General features: G+C 36.3%; 1 protein-coding gene across 1 annotated transcript in view; it reads right to left on the bottom strand.

The window, feature by feature from the left end:
• The window catches only part of WASHC4 (WASH complex subunit 4), a 41,619-nt gene that overhangs the window by 5,802 nt on the left and 8,855 nt on the right, over nt 1-26,962 (bottom strand). The window contains exons 8-30 of the mRNA XM_039338224.1: nt 26,021-26,063; nt 25,394-25,497; nt 24,123-24,243; nt 22,993-23,116; nt 22,774-22,901; nt 21,563-21,723; nt 21,249-21,375; nt 18,995-19,120; nt 18,118-18,225; nt 17,602-17,748; nt 17,380-17,459; nt 16,978-17,083; nt 16,050-16,166; nt 14,910-15,078; nt 14,509-14,663; nt 13,397-13,471; nt 13,214-13,318; nt 11,103-11,237; nt 9,614-9,722; nt 8,041-8,107; nt 7,335-7,421; nt 1,202-1,349; nt 296-392 (exon numbers count right to left, since the gene is read on the bottom strand). Of these exons, the coding sequence (XP_039194158.1) occupies nt 296-392; nt 1,202-1,349; nt 7,335-7,421; nt 8,041-8,107; nt 9,614-9,722; nt 11,103-11,237; nt 13,214-13,318; nt 13,397-13,471; nt 14,509-14,663; nt 14,910-15,078; nt 16,050-16,166; nt 16,978-17,083; nt 17,380-17,459; nt 17,602-17,748; nt 18,118-18,225; nt 18,995-19,120; nt 21,249-21,375; nt 21,563-21,723; nt 22,774-22,901; nt 22,993-23,116; nt 24,123-24,243; nt 25,394-25,497; nt 26,021-26,063 (2,639 nt within the window). The remainder of the gene's footprint in view (nt 1-295; nt 393-1,201; nt 1,350-7,334; nt 7,422-8,040; nt 8,108-9,613; nt 9,723-11,102; nt 11,238-13,213; nt 13,319-13,396; nt 13,472-14,508; nt 14,664-14,909; nt 15,079-16,049; nt 16,167-16,977; nt 17,084-17,379; nt 17,460-17,601; nt 17,749-18,117; nt 18,226-18,994; nt 19,121-21,248; nt 21,376-21,562; nt 21,724-22,773; nt 22,902-22,992; nt 23,117-24,122; nt 24,244-25,393; nt 25,498-26,020; nt 26,064-26,962) is intronic.

Genomic DNA, 26,962 nt, shown 5'->3' with positions numbered 1-26,962 from the left:
CAGAATTACGACCATTGCATCTTCCCCATGATCATGTGATCAAAATTCAGACACTTGGCAACTGACTCGTACTTATGATTGTTGCTGTGTTCCAAGGTCATGTGATCACCTTCGGCAATCTTCTGACAAGCAAAGTCAATGGGAAAGTCAGATCCCCTTAACATCTGGGTTACTAGTTAATCAACTGCAGTGGAAAGAAAGGTCGTAATATGGGGCAAATCTCACTTAACAGCAGAAATTTTAGGCTCAGATGTGATCTTAAGTCAAGGACTACCTGTACTGCTCTTGCACTTACCCATAGCAAAGCCATCATCAGTAAAAGCTGCACCAATTTTGTTCTTCTTGTTCAGTTTCTCTTTGCAACTGATTGAGTGTTCTATAAAATTGAGTGCCTAAAAAGAAGAGACCAGGGATTGCATGAGGTTGCCCAAATAATTACCCCAATTTAGTAATTCCAAAATAATAAAACCAAACCAGAAACTTAAAGAATGCCACACTGGTTACGCCACTTGTACACATTATTTCAGATCGCATCTCAGAGATATTCTTTAGGTCACTTTTAGTTCTCAAAAATGACTTAAGTGAAGAAGAAATATAGTTTTAAATGCAATTTTTTGTAAGGTTATTGTCTCAGTATTAAGAATCAGACCAATAGAAAGTGCAGTTAGCTATTTGGCCTCAAATAATTATCCAAAACCCTGAGCAGCATGGTAGCTTAGAGGTGGAGCTCTCGCCTCATAATCAGGAGGAGTTCAAGCCTAAGTAGTGGCAGATATTTCCCTCTGTGGGCACGAACTCCGCATAGACATCAGGAAGGGCATCCGACCAGTAAACACCCCAACCTCACCCCAAAGTAAGGGACTGCAGGATCATAAAAAAAAAACCCAAACCCAAAACTTAGCTCTGTAAAGCACAACATGCTCTTTCACTGGACACTTCCAGTGAGATGTCTTCTATGTTGGTAGGTTTAATTATCTGTAAATGGAGTTTCCCTCCACCCCCAAATACTAAAGATTTCAATATAGGTACATTTTACATTTCTGATCACTTTCCTATCTTTAAGTTGATTGAGGATGCTTTCATTATGACTGTATATTGTTATCTTTCAAGATTGCAATGGGATATAAATTTATTTAAGTAAATAAATAATTAAATATCACTTTTGTTATCTAAGAAGGTGAATAATACTGCAAATACTAACCAGCGGGGGAACAATGATATAAAAGTTGCGTAGATGCATGTTCTTTGGACTGCGGAATTCAGGAGCAAAGACATCCACAAGCATTTTGAAATACTCTGTACCTTCTGCAGAGCTGCAGGTGAGATCGCTAAGTACAGAATCCAGCTGCCTGTAAAGGAGAAATATAGCAACAGTCTAGAGCAGGGCTTTTCAACTTTTTTACCGATTGTACCACTTTTAGGATATGGCAATATTCAAGTACCATCTAGCAACGTGTCAAAAACTTGATGATCAAAAAAAAAAAAAAAATCCTGTTCAAAGTTGAAATTGCACTGAAATGACTTATGACCATTTTTCACACTTATGACCATTGCAGCATGCCCAGGTTCATGTGATTTATATTTGGATGCTTGGCAACTGATTCATATTTATAATGGTCACAGTGTTCCATGGTCATGTGATCCCCTTCTGCAACCTTTTGACAAGCAAAGTCAATGACAGAGCTGCTGGTGGCCAAGTGCTAAGGCAAGACTTCCTTTCCTCCCTCCCTTCCTTGCCTCCCTTTTTCTCGTTCCCATCTCCTTCTGAAGAAAGAATTTGAAACCCCCCCCCCATATTTTCCCTCTTCTATATATTGATCAAACAAGGAAAGGCCTCCAGAGACAGAAAAGACAAGCTGCTTAAAAAGGCACATTCCCTTTTAAGAATTAGCTACTGGCTAGAAAGGAAAGTAAGGAGCGCAGCGGCACTTAAGGAAGAAAAAGTCGGCTAAGGTAACCTCCCAAATGGCTCCATTCATAAGTAAAGGAATGCTACAGGCAAAATCCATTCAGGAGAAAAATACGTCAAAATCCCCTGCAGCAAAACTTACAGCTAACAACAGCAGAGCAATAGAAGCTAACACGAGACATCAGCCAAATAGAAATTGCCAAACACTCTTTAAGAACACAAAGCCCTCATTGCACAAATCCCAGAAATTCAAAGTCACAAAAGCACATAAGAATCCTTCCACTCTCCATCTCCTTCCCTCCTCTGTGCCTCACCTCCAGCCATTGCTGCCTTTTTTCATTCCTCTTGGAGGGCGACCCCTCCCCCGCTGCATTTCTTGTCTGTTTGCTGCTGCAAGCACAGGTGGCTGCCACAGCAGTTGTAGATCGGCTCATGGCCAGCCTGCTTGATCTCCTCTCCCCCACCCTCCCCCTCCTTCTTCCCCTTCAGTGCAGCTGACTCTGCCTCTTCCCAAGGCTGCTGCTTTTTTTTCTCTCCTTCTCCTGCCCAAACTGCCTCCTTTTATAGGCTCTCCTGTCTCCAGCCCCCCCCTCCTTTCTCATGGGGGAGGGTGAACCAAAAGTGAGCCTGGGGCCTTTGCAGCTCCAGAGGACTCTCTCACTGCAAGTCCTTGCCTGTGCTGGCTCTTTCCCTCCCCCAGTACACTTGGCTAGGCAGGGCTGCATACCACCTGCCACTCATTAATGTACCACAAGTGGTATGCCACCAGTTGAAAACCCTGGTCTAGAGCAGGGGTAGGCAACCTTGGCTCTTTTTATAAGGTGACCAACCATCCTCCTTTTGGGAGGACAGTCCTCCTTTTTTGAGTTCTGTCCTCCCTCAAAAAGTGTCCTCCTAAGTGTCCTCCTTTTCCATATACCGTCCTCCTTTTGGGAGGACAGTCCTCCTTTTGTGAGTTCTGTCCTCCCTCGAAAATGTCCTCCTAAATGTCCTCTTTTTCTATATTTGAACACTTATCTGCAGGGCTTTTTTTCCCTCATAGAATGCTCAGAAGGCGTTCCGGGACTTTTTTTTGATGTTTTTTTTCAACTTTTGCCTGAGCTGTGCTACTCCCCCTATTGGCTTTCGAAAGCCAATAGGAATTGCTGCTGAGCGCACCAAAACATCCGGGCGGCAAACTTTGCACGTGCAAGTTGCAGGAACTTTGCACCCCTCACTCCTAACCAATTACACCATCTCCTACTTAGTTCCGCAGATAGCTGGAGGAGACTGGAGCGGTAAGTTTCTCTTGATCTTCCCTGTTCGGTTCTACACAGGGATGCACAGGGTAGGCGGTGGTGCTGGGGGGCAGCTGGGGGTGGCTCCAGGGCCGGAGCCAGTGCGGCTGGTGCTTTGCGAGCCGCGGGGCCGGCTCTATGGGGATGCGCAGGGTGGGTAGTGGTGCTGGGGGGCAGCTGGGGGGCAGCTGCAGGGCCGGAGCCAGGGCAGCTGGTGCTTTGCCTTTGCAAGCCACGGGGCCAGCTCTACGGGGATGCGCAGGGTGGGCGGTATTGCTGGGGGGTGGCTGCAAGGCCGGAGTTGGCTCGGCTGGTGCTTTGCGAGCCACGGGGCTGGCTCTCTAGGCAGGGCAGCGGTGCTGGCGGGGCGGCTATGGGCGGGGGCGTAGCGGACAGTTGACCTTCCATGGGCTGCGCCAGCTAGTGGTCTATGCAGTGCTGACCTGTGCTGCCACCAATTCACCCTGCGCACCTACATGGCTGTCCTGGAGCACCTGGCTCACCACACTTGCCTCCACCGCCCACCCCCGCGCAATCCAGCCATGTAGATTTTTGGACAAGTGAGAAATCGAGATTGGATGTTGATACTCTAGCTGCAGCACTTGCCGTAAAATTCAATATGAAGGATATTTCTTGTTCAGATATTTCCAATATATTGTTAGAAGATGATACATTGACAAAAAATATTCATTCAATGGAAAAGTACTCATTTAAATAATTAATAGGCATGTAAGCGTAATTAAAATATAAAATGTTATTGTTACAAATGGTTTTTATTATGCATTTATCATATTATAGTATATATAATATGATAAATATATATATATATTCTGTATTATTGTTGCAATAAATACAATGTTTCTTTTATTTACGATATTTTTTTCTTCAATTTATTCGTGTCCTCTTTTTGTTGTAAAAAAGTTGGTCACTTTATCTTTTATGACTTGTGGATTTCAACTCCCAGAATTCCTGAGCCAGCCATGCTGAGGGGAAAGGGAGAGGTTTCCAGGCTGAGCCATGCTGGCTCAGGAATTCTGGGAGTTGAAGTCCATGAGTCATAAAAGAGCCAAGGTTGCCTACCCTTGGTCTAGAGCAGTGGTTCTTAACCTGGGTGATATCGCCCCCCAGGGGGCGATTTTGTTTTTCAGGGGGGCGATGGAACAAAAAGGGGTGACGTGGGAGCGAAGGGACGAAAAGGGGGCAAAATGGGGGCGATGGAGCAAAAAGTTTGGGGGACATTTTTGAGACTTTTTCGTACAGTGAATCGCTGCATATCTGTCATACAAAAACATCAGATCACTCAATTAGTGGATTGAATTGTGTTTTCAAATGTTCCTCCAGCTAGCTTCAGTACAGAACGCCGTACATATGTGAATACACATCGCTTATCTTCATGCGCGTTGCACAGCAGCCTCTACCCTTTTTATATTTATTTTTGCGTCTGAAATTTCACTTGTAATTCAATCATTAAATGTTACTGTTTTTCTTTTCGGGCATTTCACTTTCTTGCAATTGAATTTTATTTTCAGTGGTCATTACATTTAAGTGTCTTGAATAAATAAGATAATAATGAAATACATGTATCATGAAGTTTGGGAATAAAGTGACGGTGGCACCAAAATTTTTCAAACAGTTGAGATATGGGAAAAAGACTGGAAATAAATTATTTGCATCGATATGACAATATTAAAGAAAATAAAAAAGTGTTTGCATAAATTGAAGAATTATTTCCTATGTTGTGATTGAGAGGTTATGTTGGGGGAGGGGGGCGATGACAACTTTCTCATTGGCTCAAGTGGGCGATTCTTTCAAAAAGGTTAAGAACCACTGGTCTAGAGGACAAATGTTCTGGTCCTATATTGTTTGGGGATGACCTATTCTTTTCATAATAATTACATACAGAAATTAAAGCTACTTGTTTCATGATGATCTTTAGCACCATTTTAAAGAAGTACTTAAACCATCTCTTTGCTATCTTAAATTAGAGTTTGTCTCTTTTTGAGACCACAGAAAACATTTAATAACATTTTCCTATTTTTTTAAAAAAAAGCCAGCATGGCTGATTGGAGAATTTTGCGAGTTGAAGTCCACAGGTCTCAAAGTTGCCAAGATTGGACACTCTTGACTTAAAAGGATAAATGGAATCTGAGCATTATTCAATACTTCTGGGAGCCAGCTTGCCAGTTTTGTAAAACTTATCATGCTAAATACAGCTGTTGGAAATAAATTAAAATCAAAGCCCCATAATCAGTGAGAACAATCTTCCATCATGTATTTACAATACAGAGTGCAAAGGAAAAACATGCACTAAGCACACATACTAAAAACAAGTAGATATCCCCAACTTGCTAAAAGGAAGAGATTATTATGAATTCTTTTGTCACTAAGCAATTTAAATAAAATTACTATAATTTTTTAAAAAATCATGCAGTATATAAATATCAGCTTGACAACAGAGTATTTGGGACAGATTTTAGTAATCGCTTACATCTATATAAGGTCAAACTGTAAGCCACCTACTTTAATGTAGGCAGTGGGGGGGGGTGTCTTATTTTTTCCATGCAAAGATTTAAACAGTAAGTTTAACAACATTACGAGATATTTAAAATAATGGTATGGAAGAACTGGGAAATAAAATCCTCCATAGAGTTTTGTCAAAGGACATATCAAAACAATGAAATCTAGCAATCGGATGGTGGCGAAAGTCAAATGGTTGGGAGTATTATATACACTATTTTAAGCTTCTGGAGGAAAGGTAGACTATAAAACTAATGACAGAATAAAAAATATCAATAACTTGCATCCTGAGCATTCAGTGAACTTTACTTGGAATTTTGCCAATGAAAAAATAAATGAATAACCTTGTAATAGAAACAGAAAAATATGAGAAGCACCCCACTGTATCAGATCAAGACCTTTTCTGCTTCAACATCACATTCCCCCTTGTCATTAAACTGATGCCTTTGAGAAGCCATAAACAAGACAAAAATAACTCTCTCCAACAGATGCCTCTGAACTGGTTCCCATAGACCACAGGTCGGCAACCTGCGGCTCTTTGAGCCTTCCCCTGTGGCTCCCAGCCTCCTCTGCCTTTGCAGAGAGAGACAGAGACAGAGAGAGGCAATTGCGCTTCCCTGCTTCTCTCTCTCTCTCTCTCTCTCTCTCTCTCTCTCTCTCTGTGTGTGTGTTTTGTGTGTGTGTGTGTGTGTGTGTGTGTGTGTTTTGTGTGTGTATATGTGTAAAAGAGAGTGCACTCACATTGTTCTCCGAGGAGCTGAAAAGCTTTCTGGGCGGAGCTCCTCCCTTTGCTGCGTCTCAGCAGGAAGCAGGAAGGGCAGGAGAGAGCTAGTTAGCCCAGCTAGGCTGACTCAGGAATTCTGGGAGTTGAAGTCCATGAGTCATAAAAGAGACGAGGTTGCCTACCCCTGAGATTGTTGGAGAACAACTTGAAGCTTGCCAGGTGAGCAGCAGATGGGGGGGGGAGAAAGAGAGAGAGAGAAAGAGAGAGAGAGAGGGAGGGGGAGAGAGAGAGGAAAGAGAGAGAAAGAAAGAGAGTGGGGGAAGAGGAGTGGCAGACCAAGGGCAGAGAGGGAGGGAGGGAGAGAGACAGAGAGAGAGAGACCCTTTTGACATCTAAAATGAAGATAACACTGCATATATCCTTTTTTTACCTGTGTGTGTATGTAATTTTATTCTCTTAAAGCATTATCTCGGTGATCATTGTTTTAATAGTATGGATATTCCCAGAGTCATATTTTTACTTTTATTTTTAATGTGTGTGTGTGTGTGTATATATATACACACACACACATACACAAACTCTCTCTCTCTCTCTCTCTCTCTCTCTCTCTCACACACACACACACACACACACACACACACACACACCTATAATAAAGATAAAAAAGGATATATGCAGTGTTATCTTCATTTTAGATATTAAAAGGGTTTTGCGGCTCCCGGTGTTTTGTTTTTGGTGGGAAACGGGTTCAAGTGGCTCTTTGAGTGTTTTGGGTTGCCTACCCCTGCCATAGACCTTTGTAATGAATAGCTATGAATGGAGTTCAAAATATTATTTTATTGAAAGTTGTTTCAAAAAGAACAGTGCAAATATTAGTAGAATATTTTTATACTTGCATTACAATTACCTAGCTGCCTGTTGTGTTTCTTCTGACAGACTTTCTTCTTTCACAAGTTCTTCAAAATTGACAATATCTTCAAGGTCAGGAACAAATCTACAAGTTTTGTTAGGTTTTCATATAATTAGACATTATTTAGGTATATGTATATGAATGAACATAAATTTTCTATTCTACAGGCTGTGTTTCTATTCTCACCTTACTTCAAGGTAGTTCATGCTTTATTAGCAAACAACATTGCTTTGCTCTCAAAAAGTATTTTTTGTAACTTATTCTAAATCAACAAGAAGGCATAACTTCTAGACAACACATTATGCGAGTTTTCAGGTATTAAGTCACAAAAGTGTTGACATCTTATAACAAAATTTCTATATTTACCATCATTAAATATTCTTTTAACATCCTATACTCATTGTATTATTTACACCTGTAATGAAATCCATACTTGCTATATTACTGTAACATTTTTACAAGTATGAATTGTCAAATTATTTAAAATTTAATGAGTATGTGATTTTAAATTTACTAAACAGATGTATAATATATTGAAACAGAAGAAACACATCTGAAGGACCACTGCAATATATGCTAATTGCAAAGAGAAAAATTAAAACATTAATTAAAAATTAAAACATTAATTAAAAAATTAAAAAATTAAATCTGAAAAAAATGTACAACAACATGGACAGACAAGACAAAAAGTATTGGTTCCTACCTAATTGCACTGCTACAGCAGTGAAGTCCACCAGATCTTATCATTCGTACATAGCCCATAGCGTTCCCTTCAAACAAAGATAGTAGTGTCTGAATTTATATTATAGTAACAAATACAACTAATTGGAATACTAGCAGATGAATTTTATCATTTCCTAAATCAGTGTTTCTCAACCTTGACAATTTTAAGGCATGTGGACTTCATCTCCCAGAATTCCACAGGCAGCATTGCTGGCTGTGGAATTCTGGGAGTTGAAGTCCACATGCCTTAAAATTGTCAAGGTTGAGAAACACTGTCCTAAATAAACATGGCTGGGCATATCTAATAGAATTTACTTTCTTTAGTACAGTGGTTCTCAACCTGTGGGTCGGGACCCCATTTGGGGTCGAACGACCATTTCACGGGGGTCGCCAAACAAGGCTGTCCGCCATTTTTCCCCCTTTTCTTTGGCCACGTCCCTGGCACCCGGTGATGTATAAGTGGTTGGGGGTCACCACAACATGGGGAACTGTATTATGGGGTCGCGGCATTAGAAAGGTTGAGAACCACTGCTTTAGTACAATGAAATAGTATTATTTCCAATTCAACTGTGAGAGTTGGACTATAAAGAAAACTGAGTGCCAAAGAATTGATGTTTTCAAAATGCCTCATTGGAGAAGACTATTGAGAGTCCCTTGGACTGCCATATGATCAATTCAATCAATCCTAAAGGAAATCAACCCTGACTGTTTTTTGGAAGGACAGATACTGAAACTGAAGCTCAAATATTTTGGCTACCAAATGAGATGAGAAGACTTTTTGGAAAAGACCCTGATGTTGGGAAAGGTTGAAGGCAAAAGGAGAAGGGGACAAAAGGATGAGATGGTTAGTGTCATCGATGCAATGAAGATGAATTTGAGCAAACTCCAAGAGACAGTGGAGCACAGGAGCAACCTGGCATGCTATGGTAGATTGGGTTGTGAAGAGTTGGATACGACGTAGTGACTGAACAACAAAATTTTCTAATTCAAAAGAAAGTTGCCCCACGTTGCTCCAATGTTTGGACAGAAAATTCCTAACTTTTATTCATGCTAGGGAATTTTATAATAAACTACAGTAGCTAGAGGGTAGCAATCGTCTATCCCAGCATAAGCAGACATCATAAATTAGAAAATACATGGATAGAAGTTATGTTGTGCAAAGACTAGGATATTAGAAAGCCAGCTCTGCCTATTTTTCCCATCTTCTGCTTAGAGATATATAACAGTATAATCATAATATCAAGGGACTGGAGGGAAAAACTGATTTGATTTATTTATGATAGAGATCTCCACAGGCCAGACATTTCAGCATAATGATATAGACACTTCTTTTGGTGCTGGCAGATTCCCTGCCATACTTGACTTCTTGCAATAGAAGCTAGAAGCCAATATAGCGATTCAATCTTGACAACATTAGTGTTTTTCAACCTTAGCAACTTTAAGATATATGGATTTCAACTCCTGGAAGGCCTGCTAGGGAATTCTGGGAGCTGAAGTCCATACACCCTTTTTTATTGCTTTTAAAAAAATGACAAGAGAAATTATGTTCATACCTATCTGGCTTATTAGTTGCCTGAATTGGTCAAGATAACTTTGTCCATCTGGTGTAATCCCAAGTTTTCTGATCCCCCGATTGAATTTCTCTGCTCTCTCAAATGGGTACTAGAAAAATTTTGATAATACATTACCAACAACTATTATTTATGAAAAATGATATCAAGCCTCTTTGAATTTCCCATGTATTGATGCATATTTCTTTTACTTTATTAATTTCTATACTCCTAAAAAAGGAGACATATATATTTTATAATGAAGATTAGTTCAATCTTGTAACAAGTACATTATCCTTTATTTACAAAACATTTTCACTGTGTTTTTTTTAAATATAGAACTACAATCCTTTGTTATTCAGGAATAATATTACTGACCTAAGCTTTCCCTCGCTAAGCAATGTTGTCATAAAGTGCAACATCACTTAGCAACATTAATCCCAGTATTCCCTGGTTCCAGTCATTAAACAAAAACGGTGGGCTGTTAAGCAAGGACCTACTCACCGCTTCCTTTGAACAAGAAAAATTAAGATGGGAAGGTGGCAGAAAGTCATGTGTGTCACAGATAGTTCACAAGCAAGCTGGTGGCGAATAAGTGGCTACTGTGATATGGTACAAGTGTGGCCTGGTGGGGAATAGCTTCTGCTAGGGGCAGGAGGTCACACAGGTGGCTAATGCAGGCTCCTTAGCAGAAAAAGCATCAGGAGTGGGAAAGACTTATAGGAGCAACTCGTGACCTTCCTTGACAGCTTCCCCATTGACTTTGCTGGCCATGGGATGCTGCAACTGTCATACGTTTGAGACAGTTGCCAATTCTCTTGATAACAATCACTTGACTGCAGGGGTGCTGGGATATCAGGACCTTTGAGGGCAAATCATAGATACTGTCTACTTTGAACACTCACTGAATGAGTGGTCATTAACTGAGGACTACTATTATTGAGTCATTAAAGAGACAGAACTAGTGTCTAAATTATATATATATACACACACACACACACTAATATACATACACACAGAGAGATGTAATTATTTCAAAGAAGCACTTTGAAATTTCTTTAGCCTTGTTATTAATAATCATGATCATTAAATTCATTGTGATTGGTAATCTCGGGGATAAACAATACAATGTCCTCAAATACCTTTCTTGGCACCCATCATATTCCTTGCCTTACTAGTATCTTTTGGTAAATTGCTATCTTGTAACTGGTCACAATGCTTTCAGCAGTATTTGATACTATAAAAGCCCTCTCATGGCAGCCATTTTCTAACCATACAGTATTGTGCCCACTGGTCCCCCAAATTTGTTTATTCTTGGCTTAGTTAGATACAAACTATTACAACAATTATCCTAAAAGTTATCTGCAAAATAAATCTAATTCAGTTATATGGGCCTTATTTTCAAATAAGCAAATAAAGGATTGTATTCTCAATGAATTTAAGTTAACACTTTCTCCAAAGAGAACCATGAATATAAAGGCTTGTAACATACCTTATGATCATTTTGATCCTTAATTTCCCTAAAGAATCGTATATCTTTGATTAGTCTGGATTTGATGTGCTCATCATACATAAATTGACTAAAGATGTAAAATTTCTTTCTCAAAAATTGGTATGTGAAATTTACCTAAAAAATATAAAACAAACACAATTTTAAAAAATCCTATCCCTATTGATAAAAGAAGTATACCTGTTCATTCCAATGTTAAAGTACTTGCTTACTGAATAGTTGGGTGCTATTAAAGGTGAAGTATGTTAGCACTCAAACACGTTCACTACTCCTAGATGTTACACCATTACATCAGCATGTACATACTATGTGGAATAGGAAGGTGATATCATTAATACCACTATCTTTCTTGATGCAATGCAAAAGCAGTGTTCTGTTTGCAGTAATAATATATAAATAGATCTGAGACTCAAATGTTAACCTTGTTTACAATTCCACACTTCTGCAGAAATGAATAAGTTTTGTGACTCGGAGCTATTTATATCCTCCAGAAGCAGTAAATGCTCCAACACTGGAAGTTTTTAAGAAGAGACTGGACAGCCATTTGTCCGAAATGGTGTAGGGTTTCCTGCCCGAGCAGGGGGTTGGACTAGATGACCTCCAAGGTCCCTTCCAACTTTACTACTATTATTATATCCAAAATTATTTGTGAAAACAAACTGCAAAGGTCACCCCTATTTGGAATTAATAGTCACATGATGAAGAAGAAAGGATTTTAACTAGCATATTAAAAGTTGTACTTGTGGAGACAAACAATCTGTTCCTGCTGGTGCACTAGTTAAATTGGTAGGCAACACACTGGTAGTTGTAAAACCAAGTGTAATAGCTTAAGACTTAAGGTACATTGAACAAAAATAGGTATTTCAGATAATTTGTCCTGTTTCTACTAATTAGAATCCTTTTAACTAAAGATACCAAAGTAGTGACCACTCTGAATGTCCACTGGGCAGAAATTGGTTGAGTATCGTGAGTATGCTGATGATACTAAACTTTATATCTCCACCCCTGGTGATCCAGGTGATGCTGTCGCTACTCTACTGTGATGCCTGGAAGCTGTAGAGGCCCTGGATGGGGAACAACAGGCTTCGGCTGAATTCTAGCAAGACCAAATGGCTTTGGGTGCATGGAGCTTCAAGATCTGGGACTTTTAACATACTTAGTTCTGGATGTGGTTGCATTACCCCAGGCTGACCCAGTCCACAACTTGGGGGTTCTCTGGACTCACAACTCCTGTTCGAAGAGCAGGTGTCATGGTTAAAACAGCTTTTGCACTTCATGTTGTGCGTCAATTGCACCCTTTCCTGGATTGGGAGTACCTGCACACAATCACTCAACCCCTGGTCATCTCACACTTCGATTACTGTAATGTGCTTTACATAGGGCTACCCTTGAAGAGCATTTGGAAGCTACAAGTGTTGCAGAGTGCAGCAACACAGGCAGTTCTTGGGGCCCCTAGAGTGGCCCATGTTACACTGATGTTCTGTAAACTGCAATGACTTTCGGTTTGCTTCCAGGTACAATTGAAGGAGTTAAGTTATCACATTTAAAGCCCTACATGGCATGGGTCCAGGTTACTGAAAGAATTGTCTCACCCAAATGGAACTGGCCATGGCAGCAGAAGGGGTATGTTGTGGCTCCCATTGGTCCAGGGATCCCAGCTGTGGGGCTCAGGAGAAGAACCTTTTCTGCCATGGCTCCTATCCTTTGGATCTGCTTCCATCCTTCTGATTTTTCATAAGGGCTTGAAGACCTGGCTCTGCCAGTTGGCTTCAGTCCCCAACGGGGGGGAATATCACACTGGTGGCTAATGGATTCCTCTCCTCCCACACATCCTGTTTCCTCCCTCCCCTTCTTTTAATTGTATTTTTTACTGTTATCAGAAATATTTGTTTTTTATGTTTTATTGCTTTTAATATAAACCGCCCAGAGTCGCCTCAAGGCAACAGGGGTGGCAAATAAATCTAATAAATAAATAAATACTTCACGCCTTATTTCAAAAGGAATAATTTTTCTATTATGACTAAAACGTGCTCTGTGTTATTAGACACTTAGCAAAGAGATCATCAATTGCTAAATCACATAGCAATACTTACTGTTGTGTTCATTATTCCTGTGCCATGTGTTCGAATTGAATTAGCTATGTGCCTTATATTTATGGTATTCAAATGTTTATTATTGCTGATTCTTTCAATGAAGATCTGCAATGACACAGTTGTTATATAATTTTAACAGTCAGCAAAAGGAAATCAGTTAATAAGTTATAACCTTTCCCTCACCTGATTATTGAGATTGTACAAGTATCGGGATACAAAGACATGAATATTTCTCATAATTTCTAGAACATCCAAGCCCTGAAACAAGAAGAGGCAATTTAAAATCCAAATAAAATTATCTGAGAAACATATTCATCTGGCCATCCAATCCAATCAAATAGGAACAATTCTTTCCAGATATTGTCCAAAATCCAACGGGATTTTGGAAGAGGGCATTTTTAATTGCTTTCCCCATTCTTTGGAATTCTCTCCCTGTGGAGATCTGGTCTGCTCCTTCCCTTTTCAGTTTTAGGAAAGCAACTGAAATTTGTTTGTTTCATCTAGCACAGAAGGAATGCAGGTTGTGGTTGGAAATTGGAATTTGGTATGTTTTCTGTTTCTTACTTTAATGTTGTTAATTTTGGGAATAGAAGGCATACAAATAAATAATATTTAAATAGAGTGAAAAAATCTAAGTGTAGAAGGAAGTTCATTTTAGGCTAGAAAATGTATTCACTTATTTGGGGAACTGATATTTAATTTCATCTTTTAAGAACAATTTATAAGCAAATCATAGTAAGAATACCACCTCCAAAATAATAAAAACACGACATATCCAAAGGCCCATGCAACTCTATTGCATCTCTGTAGCATATAAACTCAGGACAACTCTGAGGGAGATGGGCGGTTGAGAAGTATGAAATATAAATAAATAAAATATATTTCTTTTTATACAAGAGACTATTCAGCAAGAGGAAATCCTATCTAATTGCCTGTTCCCTAATATATAGCAGAAAAGCAGGAGCAATCTGTATAATCTTATTTGATTATAAAAGCCACTGGATTTTGGAAAAATAAATATTAATTACTGGGTGATAGAAAAGACACCAGTCCCACTCTGCTCAAGCCCTTGACATTTTTTTAGCCTGTATTTAACTCTTGCATTTTAAATTATTTTTATGTTTGTAATTGTTTTCATATTTATATTTTTCCTGTATTGTAAGCCACTCAGAGTCGCTTTGGATAGTGAGACAGGCAGCATATACATTTAATAATATAAATAAATAAATCAGTGAATGCTGCAAACTTCTGAATAACTTTTAAAAAATACAAAGATCTGTATATACATTTTGTACCTGTTCTAAAGTCTGGCTTGGAAGATGTGCTTCTGCCATACTTAAACCATAGTGCTGAGTTGCTAAATTCCTCATTTCACTGTAGGTGGCCCAGTCATGCAGAGCTACTGTAGTTAGATTGTAAAAAGTCTTGTCTAGGTAATGAGTCACATGAGCTGTAAAAAAGAGGGGGAAAGTAACTTTGCCCAATTAATATCTGAAAAACCTTATTGCAGATATTTCATTTCAGCATTAAATAGCAGAGGAAATGCCTCTTAAACATAATTTCCCAAGTTGCAGTTAGCATAAAAACTGAAAACAAACTAAGTAGTTGAGTTTTAGAACTGTAACAACAATGACAAATAAACTGCCCAAAATCGTGCAGTTTAAGTAAAAAAAAAAAAAGATAAATAAATGTCTACCTTTGATATCTATGAACCGATTAAAAAAGCGAATTGGGTTTAAAGAGAAGAAGTGAGCAAGATCCTTCATTCCAACTTTGAATGGATTTCGGTCATCTAATTTTAAGTGCGTGTGTACTGACAGGCGCAAATCCTTTTCAATTTCTTTGCATAACTTGTCTAGAAGGTGCTGTTCAAAACAAAAATGTTAATCAATATTATTTTCAGAGGATGGCATATCTTTATCTTCACAGCATATTTGTTAATACATAAGAATTCCATAGAGCAACACAAGATTATGCCTTTCACAAGGAACTGGAAGTGGAAATGAGCACTTGGCTGTGGCCAGTATTTTTCATCTGAAAAACTATTCACTTTATTCTATTTTTAATTTCTATAAAAATTGCAGCCTTGCTAGTTATGTGCAGGCTCATTATAAGATGTAAGACAGTTTCTCTTGAGTGTCCCAATACCTTTTGGTTTTTAAATAATGATCTAAGCCATAAATATATTAAATATAGCAAATACTAAAAATATCTAAGATACAATATTTTCTGCCACGTTCCCTACAGCCTAATTATTGGTCACTAACAAATAATTATCAGTCATCTATGAATATTTTATTTAAACTATAAGAATAAATTATATCCATTAATTGTCCATCACAAGTTCCATCCTAAAGTCAAAGAGAGAGAAGGTAGAGGATGGACAACAAAAAGGAAAATGAATGCTTTCATTAAAAAAAATGATATAGCTACAACTAAATAATCTCTTCTCTAAATGAAAACAATAATGAGAAATAGCTAAAAAAGAACCAAATAAATACATTTTTATTTATCCTTCAATTGAGAAGCTGTACTTTAACAACTTGAAATTATTTGTATATATTGAGATTGATTATCACTTGAAATATTAAATTAGAAATTTAATATTAAACTACTTAATAAATATATTTAACATTTCAATTCTAATGCAGTAAGACATTTTTCTACAGGTCTACAATAAATTACATGATGTTATTCACTAGCCTACTTATACCTACAGTTACTAGACCACTATATATTTACCTTTATGTAGACTCCTGTTAATCTTTAATAGCTTTTTAATACACGCTCCTTATACAGGTGTAATTCAGAGTAAATACAATACATGAACTCTAACCTTATTGAAAACATCCATGATTTCTCTGTCATAGCTTTCTAGGAGTATTTCGCAGGATTCCAAATGCCTTGAGTGCATCATCGCTGGTACACAATCCCGCAATGCTCTAAACATATACTGAAAAAAATCAAATTTAATACAGAATGCAGACAAATATAAATATTCATAAACACTAAAAAGCAAACGCAAATTATTCAATTATTTTTATAAATAGTGCATCTTAAAGTTGCCAAGGTTGAGAAATAATGCACTCTTTATAAAAATGGAATGAAAGTTACTGAAAATTTTGTCACGGCTTTGCACGAGAGGATGAGTAAACCCAATTTACTCAATCCTAAACATTATCGAATTCAGCCTCAAGTCCCAATTTCATATAAACTGTTCTCTACTAAACCATGATTCAGGAAATAAATGCATTGTTTGGTCTCCTTTCTTTTTCCTCTTTTAATTGTTCACACTAGAATAAATTGTATTTCACATTACTATATTTAAAAATTTGTAGAATGGACTTGTTCTAATCAATTAGCAAACTTGAATTGACATTACAATTACAGGTAGTTCTTGACTTACAACCATTTGTTTAGGGATCATTCCAAGTTACAAAGGCATTGAGAAAAGTGACTTATGATGGGGTTTTCACACTGATGATCATTGCAGCTTCCCACAGTCACATGTTCAAAATTTGGCAACTGGCATGTATGTATAGCAGTTTCACTGTTCTGGGACTGTGTTCACCATTTGTAACCTTCCCAGCCAGCTTCCAACAAGTCAGTGGGAGGAACCCGATTCTCGTAACCACATGATTCACTTAAAAACTGCCTTGCTTAGCAACAGAAATTTGGGGCTCAATTGTGGTCATAAATCAAGGTCTACCTATACAACCTCTTTGTAAATTTCCTGGCTATTTCAGATCTAATGTTTTACTTACATGTAACCTTGCAGCATCTACTGCATTTTCATAGACATCATCCAGATAAATTGGAAATATTGTTCTGTGCCAGTACAAAAAGCAACAGTCACACTGTGATTGGACTCTAGAATAGAAAAATTAGTTACTGAGAAAATAAATATTCACAATTCATATAGAACTAATTTCAAACAGCCATATATTTTCAGAATGCATTTTAGAATCTATCTTCATAATCATAAGAGACAAAACTCAATTTCTAAATAAGCATACATCCTTAGGGATACTGACTTGTTTTTAAAGCTCAATTTTATATTGAAAATATATCATCCAGTCTACAGCAAAGCATCATTATCTGATGAACCCTCTACCATCTCGGGTATCTCAGGATGTAGGACTTTATCATTTTATAGCTTTATTTACCGTTCTCTAAGTTCACTGATTAAGGCCAACTTTTTCATAACTACTTGAAGAGGAAGGAGTTCTTCATCTTTAAATGTTTTCTAGAAAAAAACAGAGAGACAAGTTATCAGTTGCATCAGTGGTTGCTATCAAATTAATATTTGCATCAGTCATTAACCACAAAATCCCTTCTATTATTCTTATAAATATGTATAAGAGCTGATAAGGAAGTGTTACACTTACCATTTGTGTGCCCACACTGAGGGCAAGAGAAACTATGAGTCTCCTTTGTTTTGTGCTAGGGCCATTGAGGGTGTTTTCAACCAGCACAAGAGCAGAAAGTACATCAAGGCGCTGTTCACTGTACTTTTTGTCAGAAACTACTCTTTTCTTTAGATGATAAAGATAAGAATAAGGGGAAAGGGCAGAGAAAACCAGCATTTTGGGATTAGTTAAGTCATCATCAACCAGTAAACTTTATTTCAAAGACTGACAAATATATTTATTTTTTAAAATTCCAAACTAAACCAGATTTAAAGCCAAAACAAATTAACTCAATAATTAAAATTTACATACTAGCAAACCAAAGGATCCCTTATTTAGCATTTTCATACCCAAATCTGAGCATAAATAATGTCAGGATTTATTCTTGTGACTCTGAAGTTCCTTATAATTTTATTCAAACAGCAGCTTGTTTAGTCTTTATAATCACTGAGCTTAACTGCAAAATGTAAATGCTGATTAAAATTGCTTTCCTACCTTAGCTACAGCAATGGCATTGAGAGCTTGATGCTGAAGATACTGGATTATATGTGTGACTGAATCAGCAATAATCATACTTCTTCTGTAAAAAGTATATTCTATTGCCTGAAGTTGTGCAAATTTCAGAGCACAAAAATAAAAACAAAAGTTAATATCAAATTCTGCAGTGCTTTAAATCAATAAATTAATCAATTCTCACACTCATTGTCTTATCTGCATACAAAAGTTCAAATTTAAAACAAATTTAATTAAAATGAAATATGATTCTTTCAAATCAAAGTCTAAGTATATGATTTCTAACATAGTATGAACATTTGAAAGAATCATCCTTGTTATATTAACAAACCATAAACTATGGTAATATTACAAAGACTATGCTGATTTTTAGATAACTATATATTTTTATGTGTGCCCCATGTGTCATGAATGGGTTAAACACTGCTGACACAAGAGTAATTAGTTAAACCTTTGCATGATTTTGGATTCTGGTATCATATTTTAGCCATCTTCTAGAGTTAAAAGATACTGTTTTACTACGATAAAAGAATGCAGCAAAGATAACAAAACATGCAACTATGTTTCACTTACAAAATATTACTTCAGATTGTGAATATAATAGCTGTTTGCAACTCTTGAAAGCATCTGTAGAGCATCTTTAGAAGATATAATCCCATGAAAGGATGCAGCTGCTTTAAAAAGTACAGACAGATGCTAGATTCATATGCTTGTGCATTCTGAAGGACCATATTAAACAGCTTATTGTCCAGTTTCAACCTATCTCATCAATTAGATGTGCATAATTTATCCTAAAATGTTATTAAAGAACCATTGTTGATATTTGTGTCAGTGAAGATATATAAATATCTCGACTTACTTTGAGTAGTTCCACAAGCCTGCACAATGCTTTAACTGAAGTTTTAGTCATTGGCTTCTGCATTGACATGTGCAGATTCATTGTAGTTGTGATTATGTTTCTAAGGCTGTAAGCATAGAGAAAGCCCTAAAAAATGAGAAAATGAATCAATTACATTTTCCTTATATCATTATAAATTTAGGTTTCTAAAAATGGCTGCATTTGCCAGTATCTTGACTCTTTGTGGATAAGATAGCGATTGGTATAATGTCTTTCCATATTCAATGAGATATCTTCTGTCCTATGAATACTGAAGAAATTGATTCAGACACCTGGCTTTTCTGGAGGTGGACACTATCTTGTTTTGAGAGGAAGTATTTCTTGTGATCTTGAAGGCGCCATCGCCTTAAGAAGTCTTCCTTAAATGTTACTGTTTCACACAATCATTGCTCCATCTCCAACGTTCCCTTTTTAGGAACTGTTAGTGAGGTAATGAAGAAAAGACAACTACAGAACACTCTATAGCAGTGTTTCCCAAACTTGACAATTTTAAGGCATGAGGACTTCAACTCCCAGAATTCCACAGCCAGCAATGCTGGCTGTGGAATTCTGGGAGTTGAAGTCCACATGCCTTAAAATTGTCAAGTTTGGGAAACACTGCTCTATAGTAAACAGACCATCCAGCCCTTTTCATCAGGATTGAGACCCCTTGAAACTACCAGTGTCCATAGTATTGTTCTAGAGAATTTGCATGAATTAGAGATCGGAGCCCTGTGCTCCAGTGGTTCCATCCTAACCCTCAGCAGGCAGTTACATATGGAATGTCAAGAGATCAATCCTCTCCCCACCTACTTTTTTAACATTTACATAAAGCCACTTATAGAAGTCAATCATTTATTTATTTAAACAATTTATATGTCCGCCCATCACGCAACCAAGTGACTCTGGGCAATGTACAAAGATTAAAATTCAGCAATTAACAACAACCAGTGGCAGCCTAAGTATATGATGCCTTCCAATCATAAAATTACATCAACAACAGTTCTAGCATAGAAAAAATATGATTAGGAAGAAACAGGCCAAATTTGCTATTTGTTCACTAAGATTCTCTACTAGCTCCACTGTTGTCACTTGAAGACATGGCATAGCCCCTATAAGAGCAGTTCTGTGACTTGGACATCCTTCTGAACTGATAGTTATTGCTACATGGGCTAATAAAGACCTTATCCAGGAGAGTCTTTGGTCAGCTTTGCTAATGCACTGATTATGGCCTTAGATAGAGAAGGAAAATTTCACAACAGAAATTCAAGCACTCATCGCCACACCACTGGATTATGGCATCATACTCTATGTACAGCTGCCCATTAAAGGCCACTCAGAAACTAGAGTTAATAGAAATTCCATGGCTAATAAGCATATCATTCCAAAAGTGCCCAGTAAGTTTCTAGGTGCAATTTAAAAGTGTAGATTGTAACCTATATATTCCTATGTGGCTTGGTGTAAAGATAGCTCCATAATCACCTCCTTCAGCAAAATCAATCCTATTGCAAACCATTTGGGAAAATGGTTCATAGTTTCCATAAAGCAAAAGTAGCAAAGCCAAAGTACTTCTCCCCATGGCCTCTGTTTTATGAAAGTTTTCCACCAAGGATTAGAATAGTCCCAACCATGTTGGCTTTACAGAAGTTAGCTAAAATGGAGCTTGTCCTGAGACCTTTACAACTATATTAGGATATCACCATAGGGACTGTTTATATAGGAGTCCAATTCTGAAATCAATGATAATATTGTTTTGAATTAATGATAACATTGTTTTATGGTTATATTTTTAAATTTTAAATATATCAATCAATAGGTCTTAATTAATGCTTCAAATTTTAAAATTTTAGTAATATAGTTAAAATAATGATATATTAAAACATATTTTGGTGCCTACACATTGTGTTTCTTAAGGCAATTTACTTATTTACAGATATATTATTTTATCAAGTTAATTGATCAGGGTTTTTGTTTTTCCTTTTAATACCAAGTAAATATTCTACCTTTTGCTCTTCTTTCCAGTGTTCTCATTTTATAGTTTTTTTTAAAAAAAATCTTGAGATTTATAATTCTATTTGTAATAATATATTTTGTGTCAGTCAATGACTCCAATAAAATCCATTCATAACTTTTAACCAATTTGTTCATAAGAATGGGAGATTGTATAATATGAATGATTGTATACTGTGTATACAGTATTTTCTAATCATTTTTTTTAAACTAAGCATATACATACCTGTATAAAAACATTGCATCTGTTGCTGAGATCTTCAGCAAACTTATCCAGCCTTTGTTCCCTTGACAAGAGAGATTCTATTTTCATCATCCAGGAGCTCACAAATACATAATAAGACTGCATCTCTCTAAAAAGAAAATTAATAATAGTTTCTTAATCATTCCAATACCATATTAAGATTTAGAAGGCTAAACACTGATTTGAAATGGTGTCTGAATTCAGAAACAATAGTTTGTTATCAAGTGCCAAACTTACTAGGAAAAAAACAGAAACCTGTAGGGAAGAAAAAATAAGTATTCAATCCCCAAACTTACTTTGTGAGCAACTGAGCCTTTTGCTGTAAAAAGCTTTCTCTCTGTAGTTTAATTGTATGGAAACTTTTTTTGTCCAGAAGCTTGGAAACAGCTGGCATCTTCTGAATCAAAAAGTTGTCCGCAAACCAAATGACATTAGCTGTTAGTGTGATAGCTGGCACCTATAGTATTAGCAGAAATTTTTAGGCAAAAGAGAGGGAAAAAATAACAAATGTATTCCAAGACCCTTAACAAACCATTCTTTTACTACACAAATCTTACAATTATAGAAATGTTCTAAGTTTACTTGCATTGTTGAAGCTCTGCTAAGCATTCCAAGATATAAAAAAAGAAATACATCTGATCACAGTCTCATACTATATAACACCACTTCATTCCCCAATGTTATTTCCTTAGCATTTAAAAACAGTCTTGAGCCTGTACAATATTTGCAGAAGAAACATGGACATAGAAACAGTAGACAATTTTTAGAAGATAAATGAAAAAGAGATTTGATAACATCCCATACTAAAGACTATTTATATGTCTATATATTTTTGTGAATGAGGAGCTAAGCCATACATGAATAAATAACAGCTCTCACTGAAATGCATAGAAATTTGTTATACAGATGATTAAACTACTAATTTGATAATACTTATTGTCGAACTACTATAGTAGCCATTCTACACAATAGCATTATACCAAAACCTGCACTCCATCCTTTACCAAACATTCTAAGCACTATAGACCTGAAAATACGATTTTGGCAGTTTCTTTAACTGTAGTTGGATATAAAATTTGTTTTGCAAATCTCTTATGCAAGTTATGACAATATCATGAAACCTAGTTCTTATACACAATTTGAGGGAAGGGTATCTATTATTTATGAAAGTATGTGAATAAAAAAGTATATCACAGTGCCAATTTATATCGTTTATGAAATGATATTTCATTTGCACTATGACATTGCATCTATTGTTTGATAAAATGATGTAAATTGTTAGAGATTTGAACCGATGTATGCAAAGGTTTTTGTATTGAGGTTCACTAATCAAGCTTTCATTCTAGTAAAGAGCAGCAACAGTATTTGTTGGAATTATAAAAAAGACTGAATATGATCATATATTTAATTCTGATTATTACAAACTTATTCGCAAGCATCTTATCTAATTTTATGTTGGTTATGAAATTCTAAGTTGGATAAAAGTTACAAGCAGTAAAATAGTCACCTTTTTGCAAATGTCCAGTAACGATTTGTAAAATTTCTTGTCTATAGTCCGAAAAATCTGGAAATGTAGTACAAAGAGGCCACAAATTCCAACATACTTATCTCTCTGGTCAATTTCAGAAGGTTCACCTTAAACAAACATGCACAAAAATTAGATTTTGAAATTTGCAAAAAATATACAATCTTAATATTAATATAAAAAGGTTCTATTCTGCATTACCGAGTTTAGCTTCAACATTTGCAAAAATTGTGCGAATACTATGTGCAAACTCTTCAGCAAATATGCTGTTCTTTGACACTGACACGCCTCCATTGAGAGAATCAAATTGCTGTTCTATACAAGCCTGAGTAAAGAGAAATAAAAGCAGTTTACAGTATTAGTATTAATGAGAAAACAATCATATTCAAAACTTCATTAAAAACAAATCAAAGCATGTTATTCTTGCTGTGTTCTATTGAAATAAACGTTTTACTGGAAATTTAAGAATACTAACATTTATTTATAGGGATTGTTAGTTGACGACTTTTATTTTTTACATTTGTTAGATTAAATGGATACATTTATGAATTGAAAACCAGCAGTATTTATAGGACCCACAGCCCATTTATTTTTTTACTTTGCTTCCTTCTTACCAAGTAAAAGCAGTCAGAAATTACTGTAATCTATATGATGTTCAACCACTCTTTCAATTTGTGGTTTCCAATAGCAGTAGCACTTAAGTCTTACATACCGCCCTGCAATGCTTTACAGCATACCCTGGGCAGTTTACAGAGTAAGCAGGGTTTAGGATAATTCACCATGGCCAACTCACCACAGGACAAGAGTTACACATATCAAAGAGATGGTGGAATAGAATCATTAAAGGAAGGATGCCAAGGGAGGGACAAAATGAAATGTGAAATGACAAAAATTAAATTGAATTGTTGAATTGTCCTGTGGCGAGTTGTCCATGGAGAGTTGTCTGATTTCAGAGTCAGCATATTGCTCTCAACAATCTGGGTCCTCATTTTACCAACCTTGAGCCCTGTCAGGACTAAACCCCAATACCCTGCCCTTGAAATTGAAGGAAGTTTTAAAAACAAGTGGAAACAAAGTTTCTGAACAAAAGTTCCAAACATCTCACCAACAACAAACTAAATTCTGGCTGCACCTAACATTTTGACACCTAACATGCCAGAACATTAAGTGTACAATTCAAAAAAAGAAATAGAAGCATACAAATTAAAATCATCAAAACATTTGGCAATTTTACACTATAGATTATACTGTATTGTACAATTTTACACTATAGATTCTATAGACCACATTTATACTTTATAAAGGAAATTAGATAATATTTATCATACTACCTGGAATATCATGCCATCCAATAACTGACTTTCTAACTTTAACAACAATTTTTCAAATGGTTTCAGTTTATCTTCTTGGATTCCAAATTTAGGAGGATTGTGATGGACAGATTTTAATAGCCTGGTTAAAGAAAAGCAAAAAATAAAAAGGAAGATTCAGAGTCTTTCATGGACACAATTAAGTTTTAAGAACTTTCAAAGGGTTAGTAATTAAACCAAGCATTTTTTTGCTTCTTTTTAACAAAGGAAATCTTTTGCTACAGAAGTAGCTTTGCAGTTTGGCTGCATTCATGGGGCAGCAGGCCTGTGGAATAACAACACAGATTTATCCTAGCCTTGGTGAAAAAAAGATGGTCATCTACATTATGGCAGAAGGCATGTATCTGCAAGGGTGATTCTAAAACGTTTCATAACAGTTGGTCATTGTACAAATAGCTATATAAGAGTGACTTTGTAGGGCAGATGTGTGGCATAAAAATGTAATGAATAAATAAATGCAATATTAAATGTTTTATCATTACATAAGTAATATTTAATGGTCCCTTCCACCAAGAGTGTCATCTTGTTGGACACAAGTTGTGCCTTCTCAGTACTTGCCCTGTGGAACAGCCTTGATCTTGTTAGCTTTTTGGAACACTCTGAAGACCTGGCTGTTTTCTCCAGGGATCTGGAGGTTAAGTGAGCCCTGCTAGTTATAATGCATTCCTTCGTGACTGGAGATTACTATTCCAACTTTGGGCTCATTGGTTTTATGTTTGGTCTTTAATTTCTGTAGGACATTCAGAGTCACTTTGTAAGATAGGTGGCCATATGAATTGTATTAAATACAGAGAAAGAGAGAGAAAATAAATATCAATTACTACTAATAAGTAATGTATTATGGAGATTCTCAGTCATCCAAGTCATGATTGTGCCAAAGGTGCTTTTTCAAAAGGCAATTGGACTTTGATTTTCCTTGACGCCATTTTGCTTCTCATCCAAGAAGCTTCAGAACTGTCAGAACTGAAGAAGTCTCTTGGATGAAAAGAAAAACATCTTCAAGGAACAAAATCCAGTTGCCTTTCGAAAAAGCAACTTTGGGATACTAGTAAGGAACTGCAAGTCCTTGTAGAAATATCCAGTAGAATGTCCATTCAAGATCCACTGTTATGAATAGATAACTGTATACTTTTAATTATTTTGTTGATGTTATTTTCTATAGTATTCTACAATGATCTATAATAAAAGTAATTATTTTTCTCTAGAAAAAATAAGCAAATTTACCCACATACCTTTTGTACATAGTCCAGTGATCTTTCAGGGTGGCATGATTATTTATTATCTCATCAAGTGTAAGTAGAACTGTCAGAAGTTCTCCAAGATGTTCATACATAGTCTGCTTGAAAAATTACATCACTGATCTGAGATCATATCCCATATAACCAGCAAAACTTACTTTAAATAAGCAGTCATCGGAATGCACTCAAAATATCCCCCTGAAAAATACTAAGCACTACAGATATAAATATGTAAAGTATAAGAAGGTAATAGTATTGAACAATTTTTTTTTTCTATTAAAAAAAAGGTGCCAGAACTCACACACGTCATACAACTCGCCTTGCCTACCCTACAACGTTCCATCCAAAATAAGTGCCGGAACTCTGTTCTGGGCGTTCTATGAGGGGAAAAAGCCCTGGTATTGAATATAATGCTTTCTTCACTGTATTTTTTTTAAGCTTTCTAGGAAATAGGTATCCCAAGAAAACAGATATTCTGGACTATTAAAGAACACAATACAATGTATCATTCTTAGTATTTAAAAAAAATCTGCCAAGAAAGATTTGATATATTTAAATCAAATCTTAAGGTTAACAACTTAAAAGAATTTTGTAATAAACAGTATAAAAATAAACTTTTACCTGAAAATGAACTCCTGAAGTCTCTATCACTTTAGGAATATTCCTGGAAAACAAAACATATTTCATGTTAATTAATAAACAAGTTTTAAAGACTCAAGTCTTTAAAATTTCTAAATAAATCTGGAAATTACTTCTAATGTGCAAAACATACATGTGAAGGTAATTCTTGCAAACTGAGACCTACTAATACAATTAGTATTAAAATCAAATTCACATGTCTCATGTAATTATAGAATGCAGGCCTATTCAAGTTTTGATCCAGAAAACTAAACATCACTCCACAGCCAAGTATGCTACTGTGCAATTTTTTTATTCTAATCCACTGTCTCTACAATGCAAACCAATTGTGATTCCAAAAACACTTATGGTGATGTAATTATTCAACTTCTGATAATCCATATTGGAGAACATTCAGTTTAGTGAAGCACAACTATGCATGATGATTGGAATAACGCCTTGGCTTAATTTATTAATCTTTTGTTTAACTCTATATTAAAATATTTTAAGTTTTGTTACAAAGGAACTGATTACTAATATCCCACTATTATGATGTAAATAGTCAAACTTCACATCAAATCTCATCTGTTAGAAAAGCATCATAAAAAGATAAACTCAGGAGAGATTTAGAACTCTTCACTAGAACAGTTAAGAGACTACAGATGCAAACTACTTGCAAGACAAGCAAATACCTGAACATGAATTGGGAAAAACCGTAGAGCAGTGATTCTCAATCTTTTCTTCACCATGGACCCCCTTAAATACCTTTTGTGGCCACTGTTCATGGCCACGGACCCTCAAGACTTAAACTCAAGATTTAAATAGTAACATTTCTTCAAGTCTTTGTGGATGCCCTGTGATGACATCGCGACCCCCAGGGGTCCATGGACTACAGGCTGAGAACCACTGTGGTAGAGCTTCCAGAAAGCCAAACATTTTAGCCCA

The sequence above is a fragment of the Crotalus tigris genome, unplaced genomic scaffold, assembly GCF_016545835.1.
Source record: "Crotalus tigris isolate CLP2741 ecotype Arizona unplaced genomic scaffold, ASM1654583v1 scf7180000017694.5664430, whole genome shotgun sequence".
NCBI lineage: Eukaryota > Metazoa > Chordata > Lepidosauria > Squamata > Viperidae > Crotalus > Crotalus tigris.
The sequence above is the reverse complement of the archived record's forward strand: the minus strand, read 5'-3'. Positions and strand labels throughout refer to the sequence as shown.